The sequence below is a fragment of the Ambystoma mexicanum genome, chromosome 1q (assembly GCF_040938575.1).
Source record: "Ambystoma mexicanum isolate Mex_15411 chromosome 1q, UKY_AmexF1_1, whole genome shotgun sequence".
Lineage (NCBI taxonomy): Eukaryota > Metazoa > Chordata > Amphibia > Caudata > Ambystomatidae > Ambystoma > Ambystoma mexicanum.
In genome coordinates, this window is record NC_090922.1 from 787,647,742 (window position 1) to 787,665,053 (window position 17,312).

A 17,312-nucleotide genomic window follows, 5' to 3' on the forward strand; every position below is an offset into this window, starting at 1 on the left:
ATGTTTCCTTTTGACTTATTTAAAAAAAAAATGTCATTAAAGTTTAAGCATACAAATGGATAAAGCAACAGAAGCTCATGTATAGATAAGATATGCAATACATTCAAGAAATAATCTGATGCAAAGATCTGGAGGGTAAATAATGAGAGAATTAGAGAGCATTTGATAACAGCTGTTAAATCAGAACTGCACCCCATAGGGAGGTTTGAGTTTAAAACAAAAGGAGGGAAGACAAAGGGCAGAAGACTGACACGATACAATAAGAAAGAGGTCATGGGAGAAGGGGGTGTGGGGGGTATATTTAAGCTTTGTCCAGGATAGACTGGTGCACAAACCACTTGATATTGCAAAAGTGCTTAACATAGAATAGAATGCATATAAGAAATGTTAATTCATGTGCCGTGAGGAGACATATTATCTTTTGACTTGTTGGCGAGGACCCATCTAGAGACGGTGTCCTAGTCTGCAGGCACACCTCCAGAAGGATACATACACATTCCAGATGGACTGGGGGGTTTACAAGATGCTACTGGGCCTGCTTCAGAAAGTTTATGAAGAGTTATGCAAGAAGGAATACCTGTTTAATTGAATGCGAAGAGAGAGAGGGTGAAGATATTGTAGGGGAACTGAAAAACCTCAGGGTGCTAATAAAGTAGGGACATGCAAGCAGAGGTGTGATCCTGGAACAGGGGTCTGCAACCTCCAGCTCTACCAATGCTTTGGACTACGACTCCCATGGCCCCTCACCACTGACTGCTGTCTAAGGCTGATGGGAGCTTTCATGAAAAACATCTGGTAAGCCAGAGGTTTCCAACCCCTGACCTAGAGCAAGGGATAATGAAAACAAAATTCTGATGTTTCTCTGCAGTAAAATACAATGTTCTTTGTCCCAGAAATGGTGTTGAGTGTCTCAGAGCACATTGCAACATGTGTGATGGGGACATTTCAATTGGAGAACATGTGGGTCAGTCACACATGGATAATGAGTATCTTTAAGGAAAGACTAAGATGGAGACTAAGTGGGTCCACACGGCGAAGCACGGGTAGGGAACTGGGCAGACTAGCTGAGCTTTATGGGCTTTATATGTCATCAGTATCAATTATTTGATGTCCTGAAGTCTCAGTAACCTAGGACAGTGTGATAAATCCATAATGAACAAACACTGTTGGGATCAAGCTCCTGTAGCTCAATGAAAGGTGCGACCAGATGATATCGAATGTTTAATGCTCCTCCTTTCTTTTAGCACCCCCAGTCTTTGTACAGGAACCAAATGACATCTCCATGGACATCGGCTCCAACGTGACTCTACCGTGCTACGCTCAGGGTTATCCAGAGCCCAAGATGAAATGGAGACGCCTGGACAACATCTCCCTCTTCTCAAGACCCTTCGCTGTCAGCTCCATCACTCAGCAAAGAACCGGCGCCCTCTTCATCAAGAGTATGTGACTGATACCCCTGTGCATGAGAAGTAACCCTTTCAACACACAGCAGGAAGTCAAGCAACAGTGATACTCATAATTGCAACAATATTTAAGAGCCGGGGTTAGAAATATGTTTGCAGGTAAAAGAAGCCTCTTGGTGGAAAATATATGGTGCTGTGGAATCACAGAACACCCAGAGGTAGAGCTTTTATTATTAATATTATTATTATGGTAATTAATGACCACATACCTGGCTTCGAGAAGAAACGGATCTCTTTACAGAGGTAAACATCAGTACAGATACACTACAGAGTGCTTTACAGAGGTAACAGCAGAACAGATATACAGCAGGGGGTAGGATACAGAGGAGCGTAGAGCAGGGGTACAGCTGTACCGGGTGGCGAGGAGCAGAGGGGCGGGCAGCGTTAAGTGGAATAACCTGAATGACCAATGGGATGCTTTGCTTTTGAGATCTAGTGCTAATTGTGGATCAGAAAGCAATGGAGTCAACCTACCCTCCCGTACAGTTCATAAGCAAACGACAGCGCGCCTCTCCTATATTGCATATAGTCAAATTACCGGACATGGTTTCCAACCAACATGCCACTGATTTGACAAAACCCCACATTTTGTATGAACTCAAAAGTTGAGTATGCACCCAAGATGTATTCAAGGTGCCCTTACTGTAAAGTAAGGAGTTGCCGGGGGGTGGAGGGAACCACAGGAATGGGGCGATGGGTGCACCTTCTAAGGAAGCACGGAAATGTTGCTGTCTGAAGAAAGGACACAATCGCTTTCACTCCTTTATTTACCTTAAGCGAGTTCCATGTATCTATTATTCAGGAAATCAACTTTTCACTAAACAAATCCACAATACCTAAGAACGAAACACACAAAGAATGTCAAAATGCACACACATTAAATACCTAGAAAACACAAAACAAAAACAAGGCCAACAAAGGACGAGAAACACTTTTCCAGGAAGCCCCTCAGACCTTTGTCAAAGTCCAGAAAAAATGTTTCTCTAATGATGCCTCAATGGCGTGGGCCTCACGCATCGCTGGTGGATCCTGTTCTGTTTCTCACCTGGACATGCTTGTGTCTTTCAGATCTGTGGGCTGGCGACGAGGGCACCTACATCTGTGAAGCTGAAAACCAATTTGGCAAGATCCAGTCCCAGGGCACAGTCACGGTCACGGGGCTCGGTAAGGCCAGTCTATGGAGCACTACTTTAAATAAATAAATAAATACCATTCGGTGGTGTTGTAGCTGATGAATCGTTGTGCATTTTCTATGTTGTGGCGGGTGTGCTAAGGGGCGATATGTTGGTGTTTCAGACTGTTACCGGGATAACTAATGTGCCAAGCCAGCAGCCTCGTTTTCGTTACACTTGCTGTGTATTGATTTCATAAACTGTAGATTAGAAAGTTACATGCTTGTGCCAAACATTCCATTGCATGTGTGATTAGCTGGGAAAAGGGCACACACAGATAAATGGAGAGAACAGGTGTGCTGCATCCGCCTCCCCGGTACTCCCTTAGAATGCAGCTGTTTGGGTGCCTGAGCACAGTGGCTCAGCAGCTGCTCCTGCAAGTCCAAGTCGCATAGACTCAGAGAGGTTTTTATGGGAGGGCAAAAGGGGAACTTGCCCAGGGGCCCCACAAGGCTGCCTGATCTGAAGTTGTAAGATTCCATTGTTCACTAGTCTTAAATAGCCCACATCAGGATCTTTTATGGGGTGCTGCTGAGGCTCTAACCCATTGCCTTTCTGTTTTGACAAGTACATTCTGCCTTGATCAATTCATCATGTATTGCTTTCTGTGTTCACTGTGGTTGGTATACATAGTTTGTGTGTTCCTTACGACACAACTCTGTAGCATTCTTTCCATTCTTTCCTTCCTGTGGGAATTATGTTGATCATGTGCAATAGGCAACAGTGAAATGCATATTGATAAATTGAGTGCCACAATAGTTCAGAAGTTAGCTCAGTGTGTGAAGCACCTGTTGCGGAGATATGTGTTCATATGCAAAATTTGAATATCACATTCCAGCCAGGCTGGCTGAGCCTTTCCTATGTCTGAAGTTTATAAACCTGCCTGCATATGTACTTGGTTTTGTAGAACAACATCTGCTTTTATCAGCAATGTACCTGCACCAGATAAGGGTTGCTATAAAAACTAACATATCATCCGTATGGTGAAGGTCTAGAAATTGGTTTGTTCAGATGGGGTGTTGTAAAACCTAGGCAGTCGCCTCCAACAATGGCATAAACTGTTAATCCAAGAGATGAGTAACGATCCAAATTCAAGACTATGGAAGAAAAGATTTCATGCTTGTATCCCTGATTTGCCAGCAGACGATACAGTGATCCTGGTCAAATCATCTAATATATCTTACATTAATGTGCTGTAGTCTGTGAGGTTTGCCTTCCTGCATGCTGCTAGTAACGTTTAGCCCATTACTTGATCTTTCTTCTTATGCAGGCCATTTGGGTGGAAGGGTTGGTAGACAGCAGAGAGCGGACAAGATGTTGCAGGCCTCAGGCAAGCACATTTTAAGGTCTGGTTGTTTGACACAAAAACGGTTTGCTTTTTGGTAAAAGTCAAAGGTTTTTATGCATGTTTATAAATGAACATGTCACAAGCCATTGTTTTGGAAGTATTTAAAGCTTTAAAATATAAAAGACAAGCCCAGATTAAAATTGTTAAATCACATCGAATGGTATGCTGGTACTTATATACTTCCCTTGATGATGGAAAGGATGAAGCTAGAACCATTCCCATTTTGCATAACACCTTTCTATAATATTTTGTTTAAAAATGGTCATGTTTGGTAATGTGATTTGCGTACTTTCCGTTTTGATATAATGAGATTGTTTTAGTTCATGGTAAGAACTGGAAAAGAAAGTGTTCAAATGCAGTAACTGCAGAGTTGGCACCAATCCCAGCGTCACCCCTTCACCCCTAAACCAATGTGTGATCGTGGGCATCTCCTTTAATCTTGTATTGCCTAACCTCTCAATATTGCCTGTCCCTAAACCTTTCAAATTTGTCAGCCCTTTAGAGTGATTTCCTTCTCATGGTATGATCTTCATAAAATACTTATTCATGGTTTCACTGGCTATAGGGTTGCTTCCACTTTAATAGTGAGCATATTTATATGGCACACCACAGGCATATGTTCCTTTGATAGTTAATGGCAACACTATTTGAAAACCATATCCCACTTCTAATTTCAGTCTGTCTGGATAAAGACACCTTCCTGGTAGCTTCTAATCTGCATCCACTATCCATGCTACGGTGTGGGTGTATCACTACATATTATCCCCACCAAAAATATCGCCGTATATATGGTCGTCTGGAACGGCCATAGGCAATATTTTTTTGGGGGGGATCATTTTGAGGGGTTTTGGGAACAGGGGTTGCAGGGGTGTCCCCCCACTCCTTTAAAAATAGGGTGGGGGTTGCAGGGGTGTCCCCCGCAGGTCCCATGCCTTAATATCACCACAAAAATAGGGTGCTATTTTTGTATGGCGATATTTTTTTTGCGGGGATATTAACACATGGAACCGGTATGTGTAGCTTCCTCCTTCCTTCCAATTGGTCTCCTTTATCCATGCATGAGCACTTTTGCATTCTGTGAGGCTGCTAATGTGAGTTCTCTGTCTATTATGGGTTACATGTACCTTTTACATACGGTCCTGCATTAATACTACAGGCTGCATACCTTCCTGGATGCTATTGATAAAAAAGTATCCTGTATGTACTAGAACAGTAACCTCTTTGTAGACTGCTAATGTTGGTCTTCAAATGCTACTTGTTTATCATTCTGATTAGGGCAAAAATGAAGAGGGTAAGGGGACTTAAAGTGAGTAAACATACTATGCTGTGAGACAGCATATCAACCTATAGGTTGTGAGCGCGACTTGTAGGGTGCTGGGGGCGCGACCATTATTCTTGATCCCTTCATTCCTTTGGTTTGGTGGAGGGGGGCCCCAAGAATGTCCATGCCCAGGGCGCCAAATATGCTTAAAATGGCCCTGCATAGACTGCCACTACTTAAGGCTTGTCTTGCATCTTCTCAATGACTAGATTAAGGGACGGTTGTATGCCTTGGAGGAAACATGTAGGGCTGCTGTTGGTTGGCCTGTTTAGTGACCACAAGTCTTTCAGTGTTGAACCCTGATAGCTGGTGCTGATTGGGTAAAGTAAGGACCAATAGTATGGCATTGCTTTGAGATAGACTATGTTTGCTGTCATTTTTAAAGTTTTTTGTGTGCATGTTTTGTGTAGTGGAAAGAAATCGGAACACAGAAGAATTAAAGACATTGTCTCTTCCCCATTTAATTCAACACATTTTTCCACCTTATGGGCAGCAGCAAAAGTGTCATCCACAGCGCCTTCTCTTCTTTAGAGAATCTAGACTGGCACGGTTACCCTTACAGTGGGGCAGATTTATGGAGAAAATGGTGGCTCTTCCTGCTCCTCAGTTGGTGAACCCCCAGGCCATCACCCTGGATGTCCTTGTTGTACCCCCAGCCTGCCTTCAATCCCACATTACTTGATTTGACAGGCGGATATGCATTCTCACCCGCCTGTCAGTGCACCTGAGATACAAATTTAGCAGTCTGGCTGTTGCGGAACCAAACCAATATTAACATCCTCCCCTCTTGATGGCAGTCACCATAGTTGCTGTAGCAGGCCAGCGCTCAAAGTACAATGAGTGAAGGTCTTTGCAATGCCCTGGTATGCTCTCTTATCGAGTCTTGTCCAGCACAGCTTCAGGATCAACAGCTGGAGCGGTATGGGCCTAGAGCGGGGCATTTTTACTTTTTTCAATTTTGTCTGTAGATCTGGAAAGGTGGTGGTGTGTACAGTTTAGATAGTTTGTGAGTTGTTTGCAGCAATGGTTACTGCATGCTCCAGGCTGACAGTGTGAATAGAGCTTGCGGTCTTCTGTCTGGTAGAGTAGTGGTTAAGGAGAGTGTGGAGAGTAATATATCTATGTTGACATATCTCTGAAAGGTTGGTGTGGTGTTTAGGGACATGTATTGTAGACACATGGGTCTTCGGGTGGTGTTGGTTGTATAGAGCTAAACTGTGTTGTTTTGGTGCAGGGGTTGTGTAGAGGTGGAATGATTTGTAACCGTTTGTTGCTACTATACCTTGCTCAGCAGAACTCCAGACAGCAACTGGGGGCATCCTTATCCCCTCTGAAAAAAGTCACAAATGGTCACATTTATTTGTTTATATGTAATGGGGTGATCCTCTAACACACCTTATAGGGAGACAAGTGTAGGCGGGGACACAATACACAACTTAACCCTTCACTTATAACTTGACCCGCCTCTTACCTGTCTCCAACCCCACCTTCCTGGGTTCGAGATCACCCTGGTGTGCTTTGATAGGAAGAAGGTAAGGGTAGGGAAGATCAAGAGGCTGGGGTAGGTCAGTTCCCCCAAATATCCCTAAGGAGGAAACACAAGGTTAGAGTAACTGGAGCACACAAGGAGAGGCAGATAAAAGGAATGCTGTTGTATGGTTCTTTTTAGTTTTAAGCTTTCCTATATACTTTCCCAGTACACCAGCAGGGTTATGAGAGTTTTTTTACAAAATGGGCAGCACACTAGACAATGTATACAATTTAAATTCTCCTAAGTTCCTGCGTTACTAAATAAACGAAACATAAAAATATAAAAAGAGTCCTTTAAAAAAATAAAATTTCCTTAAAAATATATTAAAAGTCCATACAGTGCACTGTATTAAAAACTATTTAAAAAAGACCTTACTTGTAAGACAACCTGGTCAGGGCTGTCTCAAGGTCCTTGCTGCTCGCTTGATCTTCCTTCCTTCTTCCTGCACGCTCTTTGATGGTGACTCTCCGGGCAGTGGGCGGCAGGCAGCAGCAGCAGCATCAGGGTGTGGGTGCCCCAAAGTCTTCAAACCTTCATTTAGGCTGGGCTGTGTATGTCAGATTCAGCCCAGCACTCAGAGGCATTGTGGGGGGGCCCACACTACTTACTCCGCCTAGGCCAAGTCTGCCAAGTGTGGCCCAGGGAGTTCTGGTCGGCCACCTTTAAGGGAGGTGGCCCTTATTTTTTAAATTAAGCCCCAGGAGGGCTAAACCACATTCAAGGCGCTCCCGTGCTATGGGGAGCACCAGTTATTACATGTGCCTCGAAATGAGGGCCACCTGGTGGACAGCAATGATTATAGGCACTCCCCTGCTAATCAGGGGAATACCAATATAAAGGCTGGGGCGGTCACTGGTGCCAAGCAGAGCCCCTCTAACCCTTCTTAAGGGTTTCTCTCACTGTCACCGGCGCTCCACTCATGCCGGTGACTCTTCCCTTTTTCTTTGAGGAAAGGGGCCCTCGTGTCCCCACATGCGAGGGTCCCTTACTCTAACTTTGTTCATACTTCCAGCTCACCGTCGTGGCTTGCATCAGGGACACAATTCTATTTTTTCTATTTCGGTATCTTCGCAGTGGCTTCTGCTGGCGACCCAATTCTCTTTTATTTTTATTTCAGGAACTTCAGCACAGTTTCACGCGCCTGGCAATCCTTTCTTTTATTCCTGACCGGGGTTTACATATATCCATGCAAAACATTCTTTCTCCAGCATTTATGCCTTGTTATGCTATATTATGTGATGTTAGGCTATGTCATGATATGATACATGCAAAAACAAGGAGGGTTCTGGGAGTTTATCTACTACCGGCCTATATCCCGGGTTAGAGTCTCAACCAGAGTCTTTAGCTCACCATCCTTTCACAGAAGAGAAATTTCCACTACATATCAGTCTTTGTCCTGCCCAAGGGCCGCCCAGCACCGAAATACCTGGCAATTCTCTTCTGAACAAGAGTACCAACAGCAACCCCAGACACGTGTTTCGGCCTGGTTGGGCCTCGTCAGTGAGGTGGAGCTGTGTGGTGTCCAGTCAACTGGTCGACTGCAATTTGGTCGACTGCAATTTGGTCGACACCATTTGGTCGAATGCCAAATGGTCGAATTTTTTTTTTTTTTATATATATGTGTTTTGTGGGTTTTCGTGTCGGGAAAAAAAAGAAAAAAGAAAAAAAGGGGGTTGGGGGGGGGACCCCCCCAAAAAAAAAAAAAAATGGGTAAAAAAAAAAAAAAAAAAATTCGACCATTTGGCATTCGACCAAATGGTGTCGACCAAATTGTCTGTCGACCAAATGTTTTCGACCATTTGACTGGTAACCGAGCTGGGTCTCTCTAGGAACAGTGAGCAAGGGTTCCACGTATGGATTACCCTAGTACTTTAGGGTTAAAACCCAAAGCTACTTAATATGCAAAAACAAGGGGGGTCCTGGGAGTTTATCGACTACCGGCCTATATCTCGGGTTAGAGTCTCAACCAGAGTCTTAAGCTCAACATCCTTTCACAGAAGAGAAATTTCCACTACATATCAGTCTTTGTCCTGCCCAAGGGCAGTCCAGAACCGAAATGCCTGGCAATTCTCTTCTGAACAAGAGTACCAACAGCAACCCCAGACACATGTTTTGGCCTGGTTGGGCCTTGTCAGTGAGGTGGAGCTGTGCCTCTCTAGGAACAGTGAGCAAGAGGTCCACGTATGGATTACCCTAGTAATTTAGGGTTAAAACCCAAAGCTACTTAATATGCAAAAACAAGGGGGGTTCTGGGAGTTTATCTACTACCGGCCTATATCTCGGGTTAGAGTCTCAACCAGAGTCTTTAGCTCACCATCCTTTCACAGAAGAGAAATTTCCACTACATATCAGTCTTTGTCCTGCCCAAGGGCAGTCCAGCACTGAAATGCCTGGCAATTCTCTTCTGAACAAGAGTACCAACAGCGACCCCAGACACGTGTTTTCGGCCTGGTTGGTATGCAAAAATAAGGGGGGGGTTCTAAGTTACTAGGGAATCCAGACGTGGACCACTTGCTCACTATTCTTAGAAAGGCACAGCTCCACCCTACTGATGAGGTCCAACCAGACCGAAACACGTGTCTGGGGTTGCTGTTGGTACTCTTGTTCAGAGGAAAATTGCCTAGCATTTCGGTGCTGGACTGCCCCAGGGCATGACAAAGACTGATATGTTTTGGATATTTCTCCTCTGGGAAAGATAGTGAGGTAAAGAATCTGGGTAAGGCTCTCGTATCCAGGACTAATATCTGGCAGAGGGACTCCCAGGACCTCCCTTGTTAATTTGCATAATTTAAGTAATTTTAGGTCACCCTAAGTTACTAGGGGAATCCAGACGTGGACCCCTTGCTCACTATTCATAGAGAGGCACAGCTCCACCCTACTGATGAGGTCCAACCAGACTGAAACATGTGTCTGGGGTTGCTGTTGGTACTCTTGTTCAGAGGAAAATTGCATAGCATTTCGGTGCTGGACTGCTCCAGTGCAGGACAAAGACTGATATGTTTTGGATATTTCTCCTCTGTGAAAGATAGTGAGGTAAAGAATCTGGGTAAGGCTCTCGTATCCAGGACTAATATCTGGCAGAGGGACTCCCAGGACCTCCCTTGTTAATTTGCATAATTTAAGTAATTTTAGGTCACCCTAAGTTACTAGGGGAATCCAGACGTGGACCCCTTGCTCACTCACTATTCTTAGAGAGGCACAGCTCCACCCTACTGATGAGGTCCAACCAGACTGAAACATGTGTCTGGGGTTGCTGTTGGTACTCTTGTTCAGAAGAAAATTGCCTAGCATTTCGGTGCTGGACTTCCCGAGGGCAAGACAAAGACTGATATGTTTTGGATATTTCTCCTCTGTGAAAGATAGTGAGCCAAAGAATCTGGGTAAGGCTCTCGTATCCAGGACTAATGTCTGGCAGAGGGACTCTCAGGACCCCCTTGTTAATTTGCATAATTTAAGTAACTTTAGGTCCCCCTAAGTTACTAGGGGAATCCAGACGTGGGCCCCTTGCTCATTATTCTTAGAGAGGCACAGCTGCACCCTACTGATGAGGTCCAACCAGACCGAAACACGTGTCTGGTGTTGCTGTTGGTACTCTTGTTCAGAGGAAAATTGCCTAGCATTTCGGTGCTGGACTGCCCCAGGGCAGGACAAAGACTGATATGTTTTGGATATTTCTCCTCTGTGAAAGATAGTGAGCTAAAGAATCTGGGTAAGGCTCTCGTATCCAGGACTAATGTCTGGCAGAGGGACTCCCAGGACTCCCCTTGTTAATTTGCATGATATGTCACATTACACTATGCCTTGGCACAACGTCAGCGACCCTCCAGCTTAAAGGGTATTGTAGAACAATACAGCTGGACACTGACAATGAACTATCAGCTGACAAAGCCACCCACACACCCCATCACAAGCACAGCATTACCATGCTTGCAAATACCAACAAAAATGTGTGTTTTGTCCTTCAAACGAATTAGGTTGACTGGCAGTGTCAGTGGACCAAATTGTTTTACCATTTGGTGCTAACTTAAAACCAGTTCCACTAAACATTCATTGTGGGAGAACGCCTCACACAAGTAAGCTCATCCCGCCCACACACAGTCTCTGAAGTGAACCCCTAACTCACTGTTCGAAGCATTACCCCCTCCCTGGATGTTTCAGTCTAGTTTTGCCCTTGACATGATATTAATGAGCTCCATCAAGCTCAGTGAGTTTACGGCTCTTGACTCCGGAACATAGTACTTATTCAAATGGTAGTTTTGCGAAAAGAGTGGAGGGTCCATTGGTGTGGGAGAGTGTTAATGCACAAAAAGAGATAGCACAATACACTGATTGGAAGCTAGGCTATGCACCCAATCTCTTGTCACACTGTATTTGTAACAATCACAAGACAAGATTAGGATTCTATGTCGTGTGGTTAGAGTTGCAAGGTTCATGACACAGCTCCATTAAGTCTTAGGCCCTCATTACGATACTAGCGCTAAACCATGGCGCTATTAGCACCATGGTTGGTGCCGGTATCGTAACAAGTCTGCCAATGTTCAATGGGGAATTACCACCCCATTCCAAGGTTGGCGGCGCGGTAATTCCCCATTGAACATTGGCCCTTCCCCATTCCCATTTTTGCCCCATAGGGCTCAATGGGACTGGGGAAGACGCTAAGTACGGTACTGCAAATTGCGCGACCGTACTTAGCACCAAGGTCCCTTTGCGGGTCCCTACTTTAACAGCAGGTCTAGACCAGCCGTTCAGGTTGGGTCCCACAAAGGGACCTCGTAGTAAGGCGCTAATGGGTTTACGGCACCACAGCCTTTTACGGTGCCGTTAACCCATTAGCGCCAGGGTCGTAATGAGGCCCCTAGAGGTGACTGTTGATTGGTTCGATTAGGAAGTACTTATTGGGAGGTAGAACGGCTTCTTTTAGTTACAATGAGGACTAACAAGGGCAATGCTGTTCTTTGTTAGCTTAATGCTGACAAAAACACCATGTTTAAAAGGCTCCTTGTACAATATTAGCCAAACAATGTTGTTTAATCCTAGTCTTAAACACCACATCGCCCATGACACTTGATGGTTTTTCGACAGTTAACTTGTGGTTCCCATTTTAGCTAGGAGTACCTGACACAGCATCCTGCCAAGGACCTCAATCAGGTTCTAGGGTAATGGTAAAACAGTCAGTATTTCAGAACACTTCCCATTCTACTGCTCCAGACAATTATGGGGTTGAACACCCATATACCTAAAAAGGTTCCATGTGATTTCAGCACGGGATGTTTTTTCGCGGGGTTTGTTACCGTGATTTTTTTGTCTCGAAAAAACCCATGGAATTTCTTTTTTTGGGGGATGGGGGGGTGGGGTGCACCCCTAACCCCCCCATTTTCTAAAAAATGTGATGGGTTTTTTCGAAAAGAATTTGTGGTAAAAAACCCTGCGAAAAAACAACCCTGCGACGAAAGGACGTTGTACCCCTAAAAAAGCCTAGTTGTAAAGGTTTAGGGTGATTACATCAAATCTATTTAGTGGAAAGATACTTGGTCCATTTTTTTTTTTTGACAAGTTGATTGGACCGCATATATATGCGGGGGAGACCCCCCGCAACGCCCCTAAACCCACACCCAAATATATATGCAGCAAAATTCATAAAAAAATCTGCAACCAATTCCACTGCGATCAAATAGGCTGTGCAGTAATCTGACAATCCCGTTGTATTACCTACACTTCCAAAAGTGGCAAAGGCCCAGATGGTATTACTGCATGCAGCAGTGCTGCTATCCCCAATGGAGACCAATGGGCTTCCAAAATGGGGTATTCCCCATTTAAGTAATGGGGAATACCCACCCATACTCTCCTCCTTCTCTCCTATTGTCTCCCATTGTCTCCCATTCTCTCCCATTGTATCAGACGAGATCTTTAGAGTTGTCAGCTTTATGAAAGTCTCTTCTAAACAGGCGCTCCCCTGCTCTTCCAGAACCATCAAAGACAACATCGCCTCTCTTGCCCCAGCCTTGGCTGACCTCTGCAACCATTCATTTGCCACTGGCTCCTTCCCACAACCCCTTAAGCACTCTCTTGCGCACCTTCTCCTAAGAAATCTGCCTGCTGACCCTTCTTGCCCGGCTAACTATCACCCTATCTCTATCATGCCTTTTTTGGGCAAACTCATGGAGAAGCTGTTCATCCCCCAACTGACCCTCCATGATGACCAGTCCAGTTTCAGGGCATCCAGAGGCACGGAAACTGCTCTCCTGAACACCTGTGGAGACCTGCTCTCAAACCTGGACTCAAACACTCCCTCTGTTCTGATCCTTCTCGATCATTCTTCTGCCTTTGACACAGTCAAGCACTCCATCCTCATAAATCGCCTCTATGATACCCTAGACATCACGGACTGGGCAATGGCATGGCTGACCTCCTTCCTTTCAAACAGGCTCTCCCAAGTGCAAATGAGTCCTTTTCTCTCCTCCACTTCACTTTCTACCTGTGGCGTCCCTCAGATCTCTAACCCATGGCTCTTCAACATCTACTTGGCCCCCCTGTTCTCCAATAATTTCCAGTGTTATGCAGATGACAAAAGGCCTTTCTTTAAGCTGCCATCTTCTACTTCCCCCGTCCTATCTCATCCCTGGCTGCCTGACTGCTATTCAGGAATGGCAGTCTGCCAATGATTTCTGCCTCAACGCCAGTAAGACGGAGATCCTACTCATTTGGATGCCTGCTCCTTGTTTCCCCCCCTCTCTGGCCACCCTCCTTGGGCCCCCACCCCTCACCCACCAGTGAGACAAAAAACCTTGGGATCATCTTTGACATCTCTTTCTCTTTCTCTCCACACATCACAGACCTTGCCAAGAATTCCATCTTTCAGCTCTACCTCCTCAGAGGCATTCTACCTTTCCTCGCCTTCCCCGAGAATCTCAATGTCTCCAGAGCCCTGATTCTCTCTAGGCTGGACTACTGCAACAGCCTCTTCCTCAATCTGCCTCTTTCCTACCTTCGCCTCCTTCAACTTATCCAGAATAGGACTGCAAGACTTATCCTTGGACTCAAGCCCAGGGGGCGCATCTCTCCAGCCCTAAAATCACTCCACTGGCTACAAGTGACCGCAATGATCAAATTCAAGACCCTTTGCATCATCCACAAGGCTGTCTGAGGCATGGGACCGGTGGAGTAACTTTGCTGAAAATGTTGGGGGGGACATGACATCTGAAGAAAAGGTGTCCCAGCCAAATGAATGGGGACAAAATGGTGTGCCATGAAAGTTGGGGGGTGGACAAACAACCCTGTCCCCCCTAAAATTACTCCCATGCCTGGGACCTCTCTACATCCAGCTTTCCCTCCCTAAATACCTCCCTGCTAGAGTCCTTCAGTCCACTGGCTTCAACTCTTTGCAGGTCAAATGTTTCTCCAAGCAGAGACTAGGAGGTAGATCTCTTTCCTCGGCTGGTTCCTCCCTCCAGAACGGCCTCTCTGCCCCCCTCAGGCTTGAGCCGGTTCTTCTTAAGTGCTGGAAACTTCTCAAGACTTTCCGTTTCTCCTATTCCTTCCCTCTCCCCCTCCCTTACTAATGTTCCCTCTGCCATTGCGACTGGGGTCTGGTCCCTTCAGGGTCATTCAGGGGCCAGACCAACCCCCTACCAGCCCCCCCAGCATTCCTGCCAGCACTTGCCCTCGGGCACCCGCCCACGGACTGGCCCTAACCTGGTCCCCCCGGCCCACTGCACTTATCCTCCCTTGCCCCTCTCCTTCCCCTGACACTTCCCGTCTTGGAACCACCAGCACTTGTTCACTCCCTCCCTTTGGGCACCCCACTCCTGTACTTCACCCTCTCCCCCACCCTGCATTTACCACCTTGTCTTGCATGGTAGGATTGTCACAAGATCAAAATAACCGTGTGCTGTTCTACTTTCTTTCCTATGTCCCCCCCCCACCACTCCCAATTTGTCTTGTGGCACCTAGAAACACTTGTGTATAGGCGCCATACAAATGTCCAATAAAAGGAAAAATAAATAAATAAATCAGGCAGTCATTTACTATTACCAGATATAGTAGCAGTGATTTAGTTTACTGCCAAACTGGTCATGAGGCCATGGTCTGTGGAGTTAAATGCACAGTAGTTGAAAGGCTGCATCTTTCAGATGCACTACACTAGGTTCACAAGTAAAGCTGGTTTGGCTCGAGAGCCCTGTGGATATTAGCTCCACAAGTGTTGCCGCACTGAACATGTGCTGTCGACAGTGAACAGGGAAACACGTACAGACGTGTTCTGTGAGATCCTCCAGCCGAGTCCAGTTTGACTGCGGATCAAATCAGTTATTTCCCTTGCGAGAATGACATAGTCCTAACCAGGTTTCTTCTCCGAATGCATATTTGTCTTTTGACTTGTTGAAAGAATTTCAACGCTCGTCCAAAGGCATTTGTTAGAAGAGGAATTTCAGGCGACTTCTCGAATTCCCCTAAGCCTTCTTGGCCTTCAGACTTTTCATTCAAATGGGATGAAATGGCTATCTGGAAAAGGAAGCAGAGGCTACTTCAGTAACATCAGCCAAGGCTTTGAATGTGGCCACAGGAGGGGCGTAGATCAGTGGAAAGTCAACGTTCAAGACCTGCTAGGCCAAGTGAAAAACACAGATGTTGGTCAAATCACAAAACAAGTAAATAATTCTCAGTTGTGCATCAACAAAAGATGATGGGTGTTACAATTTAGCATGCATACCTGCCATCCACTAGCTGATAAACTAGCTCAGTGGGAGTAGCGCCCACCGCAGATATCTATCTCTGCGTTTCTTTTCCTTAATGTAGAGCAGGGCCACCAGGTTCAGCTAAGCAACAAACAAGGTACACATGGAGAATCTTATCTCCTGAAGGCAACCATTCAACATTCAGATCCAAGTTGGTGTGCCCAAAGATGGCTGGGTCCGTGGAGGCTATATGGCCATATCCCTTTTGTGTCAAGTAGACCATGCTCTGTACCTGCCATAGTTATCTGCCACCATGAGGATCAAGTGATGCACTCAGGCCTTGTTGCGTGTCGCAAAGTAACTATTTTATTTTATTGATGTATGTATTTATTTATTTATAAACAGGAGGAAAAATGCTCTTTTGATCACAAAAGAACATACAATAGATAAGAAATCAGATTTGACGGGAAGCAGTGAGCCTCTTACAATGGGGTGAGTTTGAGGGGCTTTCTGACCAGGTTGTGGAGGGAAGTAAAAGGAACAGTCACGGGGTACAATACGTAAGTGGACATACGTAGATTAAGGACCACCAACATTGGGCAATTTTAAGTGCCTGTATTCGGTACAGCCAGCTGTGCTCCGGATGTGACTATGATGGGTGAAGTGCTAGAGTGAAGGCAGATGAAGTGAGGGACAGAGGCAGGTTGGAGGCGAGGGAAAAATGTTAGCTACCAGGCATATGAGACGTAGGTTAAAACTATCGGAGTGTACAGTAACAGTGAGGGCCATCTCAGGATATTGATGATTCTTTGGAAGCTGTTTAACGCTGTCTGGGATTGTACCATGCAATTGCCACTATTTAAGTTTACTCTGACATTTACTTGCCCACATGTGAGGCATTTCAACCCATTTCCGCGCAGCTTCAAAAATATGATAGTTGATGCTCTGTAGTGTTGGGATGACCGCGAAACACTGGATTAGACCCCATAGAACTGAATCCTAACTTAGATCCAGTCTGTATCTCTGCTGCACAAAACCACCAATAAGTGGGTTGGGAGTAAACAAAGTTACCTCCTGAATAGGGGCTAAACGCACAAGAAAAGTACATGGCAATATTACAACGATTCGATAAAAATTGTGAAACAATGACATAACTGTGCATGTTACTTCCTGAATTCCTGAAGATGCTGCTCTCTAAGCCCGCCTCACTGTCATGGCTTTTATCTCATGCAGTATGAGGACATTATTTCTTGGTCTCACTGAAAAAAAAGCGTGTAAAAGCAGGCCATATTCTCGGCAAGGGACAATAAGATTGTTACAAACGGATAAACATTTTTATGGTTTTCATGAACCGAGTGCAGGACTGTTTTTTCCAAAGCTCCCATCCTGATAGAGGGAATATTCCAGGCAGTAATGCTTCATGAACATGTGAATAGTAGACCATGTTGCTACTTCACAGATACTTTTTATCGGTACCCCACTTTGCAGGGCTGTAGAGTCATTTCACCGTAATGCCAGGGGTAGCGAAACGACATCACACAACCCTTGACATCTGATGACATCACAGGAAGTGATGTCATTTGATCCCACCCCAAAGTGACATCACGGGAAGCGATGGAACACGATCTTTCACCCCTTGAAAAAACACGAAGTGGCATCACATAGCATTGTTCTTAAGTACACTACGAAATATATGGTTACAATATCACTGTAATGTGATATACATTTCATAAAAAATGGATCACATTATGTATCGTTAATATCAGTGTGTATAGGGCCATATTACCAAATTGTTGTGAATGCAA

The 17,312-nt window shown here is 45.2% G+C and overlaps 1 protein-coding gene across 2 annotated transcripts in view; it reads left to right on the forward strand.

Annotated features, from left to right (window-relative positions):
• HMCN1 (hemicentin 1) overlaps nucleotides 1-17,312 on the forward strand; it is a 1,785,366-nt gene that overhangs the window by 498,795 nt on the left and 1,269,259 nt on the right. For both annotated transcript variants that reach the window (XM_069641364.1, XM_069641365.1), the window contains exons 16-17: nucleotides 1,245-1,439; nucleotides 2,532-2,627. In XM_069641364.1, the coding sequence (XP_069497465.1) occupies nucleotides 1,245-1,439; nucleotides 2,532-2,627 (291 nt within the window). The remainder of the gene's footprint in view (nucleotides 1-1,244; nucleotides 1,440-2,531; nucleotides 2,628-17,312) is intronic.